This window comes from Gavialis gangeticus, unplaced genomic scaffold (genome assembly GCF_001723915.1).
Source record: "Gavialis gangeticus isolate Ggan-Ray unplaced genomic scaffold, GavGan_comp1, whole genome shotgun sequence".
Lineage (NCBI taxonomy): Eukaryota > Metazoa > Chordata > Crocodylia > Gavialidae > Gavialis > Gavialis gangeticus.
This window is the reverse complement of record NW_017729032.1, coordinates 66,542,002-66,546,764: the sequence shown is the minus strand read 5'-3', so window position 1 is coordinate 66,546,764 and position 4,763 is coordinate 66,542,002. Positions and strand designations below refer to the sequence as shown.

The 4,763-nt window shown below is 47.4% G+C and overlaps 1 protein-coding gene across 2 annotated transcripts in view; it reads right to left on the bottom strand.

The window, feature by feature from the left end:
• ESD (esterase D) overlaps window positions 1-3,642 on the bottom strand; it is a 53,141-nt gene extending 49,499 nt beyond the window's left edge. Inside the window, exon 1 of one of the 2 annotated variants that reach the window (XM_019525245.1) lies at window positions 3,559-3,642. Coding sequence is in view for 1 of the 2 variants with exons in the window: in XM_019525244.1 (XP_019380789.1) it covers window positions 3,484-3,529 (46 nt within the window). In the remaining variant the exon portion in view is untranslated. Of the gene's footprint in view, window positions 1-3,483 lie in introns of both variants that reach the window. The other variant, XM_019525244.1, reaches the window with a different exon arrangement.
• Window positions 3,643-4,763: the final 1,121 nt, after the last annotated feature.

The window sequence follows — 4,763 nt, the reverse complement described above, 5'->3', positions numbered from 1 at the left end:
CTTAATTGGGATCAATGACTTTGGATGGTGTGAAGAGGGGAGGGGGTGCAGGGAGGAAGGGGAGGCATGTGCCCCCTAGATCTGTGCACAGGGCGAGGGCGCCGTGGGCTTTGCCCCAGGCCCCAAACTTCATTGCTATGGCACTGCATTTTTTTCTGTAATAGGTGCATGTCTAGGGGAATGAGAGAAATCTGAAGTATTTCAGTTGGTAGGAATGGAAGTTGACATGTTAAATCAGTGACTTGTAGATACAACTGAAGAAAGCACAGAAACAAAGTTACAGCATTGACAAAAACATAAGAAATACAAAAAAGAGAACAGATGAACCAAACAGGAAGATTTATGGAGAAAGGGTTAGGAGGCAGTTGCATATTCTATAAAATAGTACACTGATTTCCCTCCTGGAAAGATTCACTTAGGCAATACCATCAATAATGAAGGGGAAAAGGGTAGTCTTGGTAGCAGCTGGGAAATGAAGAGATTAAGGGAAAGGCAATTAAGGAAACTACAGTCATTCTGATGAGAAACTACAGAAGACCAGTCTCTTTCTCTCCTAGGAGACAGAAGAGCTATACACGTGACTGCAAGAGAGAAGGCAGAGAGGATACAGCTGTGCACAAGGGGAGGGAGTTGTGGGGCAATAAGTTCTTGTGCCAATATTGTTATTTAGCTTAACTGTTTCTCCCTGGCCTTTTATATCTCTGATGTATTTACTCAAGTGAAATACTGAACTAAAGAAAACCTTGGAGCGCTGGGGGGGGTTGTTTAAACCATCTGGGGCTTTAAAATGGCTGTAGTCAGTCAGGCCTATTTAAGACAGTAGCTCTATTCAATCGCTGCTACACTTCACATATATTATGTGTTTAAGTGGTCAATCATGCAATAAATTTAGATCAAGCACTCATATCAAGTAAGACAGGCCACAACTGCAGAGTAATTATAACACAATTATCTAGTTAATTGCACATTAGATTTGAACGAGCCACACATGCAAAGTAATTATCACACAATAAAAACAACTATCCAGCTATAAAGAGCCAACCAGCCAAAGTGTCTTACAACTCTATAGCTGGTTTCTATCTAGCTTTAATGTGAATAGGTTGCAGGGCCCTGACAGCATCACTCAGTAACAGTTTGCATCTCAGGAAGTGCAAGAATCCTACAGTAAGCAGGTGCATAGTAAACTGCTCCACACATTACATGTTAGAGACCAAGTTGATAGTTAATGGGCAACTTATGGCTGAAACTTGAAATGTAATACCTCTTTCAAAAGTTCTCATTAAATATCATAGTTCTTGATATTATTGACTGGAAGGGATTTCTTAGGTCATACAGCAGAGCCCCCTGCTATTTCAGGTATCCACAACATAGAATCCCTCTGTTATGCTTCAGATAAAGCTTAATTGGGAGTTTGTTCCTTCCAGTACTTCTACTGACTGAGAAGTTATCAAAAATCCAAATCATAAGACTTTGAATTTCCAGCCTAAATTTATTCAAGGCCAGGATATACTCAGTCCTTGTGCCATGTAGCTTAAATAGTTCTCCCTGCTCCCTGACATTTTATCTCTCTGATGTATTTAGAAACAACAACTCTATTGCCTCTCAGCCTTCTTTTTGCTGCTTTTCTATATAGGGTGGGATATAAATCTAATGAATAATAAAAAGTCCAAGCTCTTTTAATCTCTTCTTATATGACAGACTCTTTCCCTGATCATCCTAGTAGCTTCTCAGCACTTGTTCTAGGTTCATTTAATCTTTTAACATGGTAACCAGAATTTAAATGACCAATGCCCTTTTCAATCTTGCACGCTTCAAGAAGTTTGCACAGCAGCATCTTCCACAGCCTAATGTGCGACTGAAAATTATTTTTTTTATTGGCTTCCAATTTCTCACTTTTTGATTTAACTGATTGCCCCCTTACTCTTCCCATTTCTTATACTGAGCCATACACTTCTACTGTGAGTCTTCCTATCAGATTCATTTCCTCATGCAAGCAATCCCAATCTCTTCACTATCTTTTCACAAAAGAGATTCTCTGGGTCTTTGCGCTGCCTTGACCACTACTGCAGAGTATGCCAAGGCTGAACTACCTGTTTACAAAGCTTTATTACAGTTGCCATCCTAAATCCTACACATCATAAAGTCTTGGTTTTTTTGGGGTTTTTTTTGACTGCTGCTGTACTTTGAACAGGCTGTGGGCACAACGCCATATCTTTTTAGGCAGGTCCATTCTGGGAACAGGAAGAGATGGATCAAATTACTCGGGCAAAAAGAACTAGAGACTTCCTGGGTCATCACGTCCATTTTCCTACTAAAGGCAACTGCGTCTTACGAACATGTTCATAAACCTACCAACCTTAAAACTTAAAACTACTCAAGTTACTACTCCCTGCTGGGAGCTACCCCACAACCTCACCCTCCCCACAGCCAGAAAACTTAAAATGTTCAGCCTTAATTTGCTCCTCACCCACTTTTTCCTTTCATTTGTTCTCTTACTGGCCTCATCCTTTACACAGCTCTTTTGCCCTCCCTGGCTCTCATTTGCCAGGCAGGGATTTCTTAGGGCAATCTTTTATTGGGCCAACACTTCCCCACTGCAGAGTTAAGACAAGCTTCTGAAAGCGAGATGTTCCATCTCAGGTCTCAGATGACCAGGGAGCCCTGGTTTTCTCCCATTAAGAAAAAAAATCCCCAATTTTTAAATTTAAAAAAAAGTAACACAAAATCCACATTTTTTCTGATTAAAATGAAATGCTATTAATATATAGATATCTAGTGGTGTTTCACTTTAATCATGGAAAAATGTGGATTTTGCATTACTTTTTTTAATCCAAGAATTGGGTTTGTTTTTTTGTAAATCAGAAAAAAACCGGATCCCTGCTGATAACTGCACACCAGGAACAGCAACTTCTGATGATCTTCCTGTCATCAGAGACCCAAGGGAGAACACCTCGTCTTTGAATGCTTGTACTGCCCCTCTCCCCTTGAGAGCTGGTCAATAAAAGATCAGCCTGAGCAACCCCTGCCTCTAGCACCATTTCTGGACCATCGTGGCTACAACATCACCCTCAGGCTAGCATTAGGGCTCTTAATGGCCCAGGAGAAACCAGTTTCTCCCGCGACGAAGTGCAGCCGTTTACACGCCCACAGAAGGTTCCGTGGGGCAAGAGACACAGGAGACATTGCCCAGTGCCGCCAAAGGGAAGGCAGAGAGGTGCCCAGCTGGCAGGTGAGCTTAGGCTTGGACTCAAAAGCAGGCCAGCTCTTCAAAGGCGCCTCCCAAGGGCAATTACAGCTGGAAAGGGAACCAATACCAATTACCCCTGGGTTGGCGGGGGAGGGCTGGCTGATCTCACCCTGCGCATGCGCGGATCCCCAAGCAAGCACACAGCGCCCTTCCGCCCGCTTTCTTCATGACCCTCGTTACTCGCCCTCCCCCAGCCCCGCGCCTGCGCAGCAACCTCGCCGCTAGCAGATCCCTGCCCCGCGCCTCGGCTGGGGCTGGGGGTGGTGTGTGACGCAGTAACATTCCAAACTCGCTCCCCCAGTCCCGCTTACCCGGAGCGGGGGTTGCGTCTCGCAAGGCGGCTGAGAGCGCTGGGCCTGCAGCTCCGCTTGACCCCGCCCCCTTCCCCTCATAGGTGGGTGCCTGGAACCGCCCCCCACCTCGCCCGCGTGTGTTCTTTCCCCCCATTGGGCTTTAACCCGCTCCCCCCTCCGCGGTGTTAGTGGGTGCGCACGCGCCTGGCGTTTCCCGCCGCCCGCAGCGCCCACCCGGGGTGGGGCCGGGCGTCTAGTCCCGCACAGCTCCGGACACGCGCAGTACTCGGGGGGCTCCCGCTGCACAGGCCGGAGCCCTGCTCTGGCTCCTCCTGGGAGGAGAGCACAGCCTTCCGCCGCCCAGCAACGAGGCAGAAGCCGGCCCTGATTCCCAGTCCCTTTTCCAGAGTCGCTTTTCACCCCAGGCCAGGCTGCCAGCCCTGAATGAGGTGGGCTAGAGACTGAGCTGCCGTGTCGAAAATAAGTATTTGCTAAGGTTTGTGTCGGTAGACAGACAACATCCCATCTCGCACAGGGAAAATCGTATCTCACAGTGACTAAGGAGCGGGCTTTATGGGCTGGGATGTTGGGGGAAAACCTGCTTCAGGCCCTCCCCCATGCACCACAAGTAGTGGTGAACAGTGGACTCTCCTGAAGGAGTGTGGACAGGGGGTTGCCCCACCCAACCTGGGTTTTTGATAGCTGTACTGACACCTGACAACCCTTGGAGGTTTTTAAGGCCTGGCTGGACAAAACTCTGGCTGGGACCATCTCATTGGGGATGGTCCTGTTTTAACCGGGGGTTGGACTAGATGTCCCTTCCAGCCCTGATTTCCTGTGATTCCTAACCCACCTCAGCCTGTGTACTATGTACCTAGCATAATGAGCTGAGTTTGGGATGAGATTAGGCAAAATCTACCTCAAATCTCACCTCAAGCCACTATCTCAGTCACTGGGGGACTCTCCTGGAGAAGCCTGGGCAGAGCGCTGCTAGACTCAAAGTTTGTTTTCTGAGTATCCTCCCAACTGACAACCCCCACCCCCCCTACCCTGGGAATAAGGAATCAACCTGCTCTCTCAGTAAGAGAGAGCAGGCAGAGGAATGGGGACCATGTATCATCCCTCCCATCTGCTTTACAGGGAGGGTGAGGAACAACCTCTCATGCCTAGCCAAAGGCTTTCACTTCTTCACCCCCAGCCCGCCTCCTAATACAGCAGGAAGA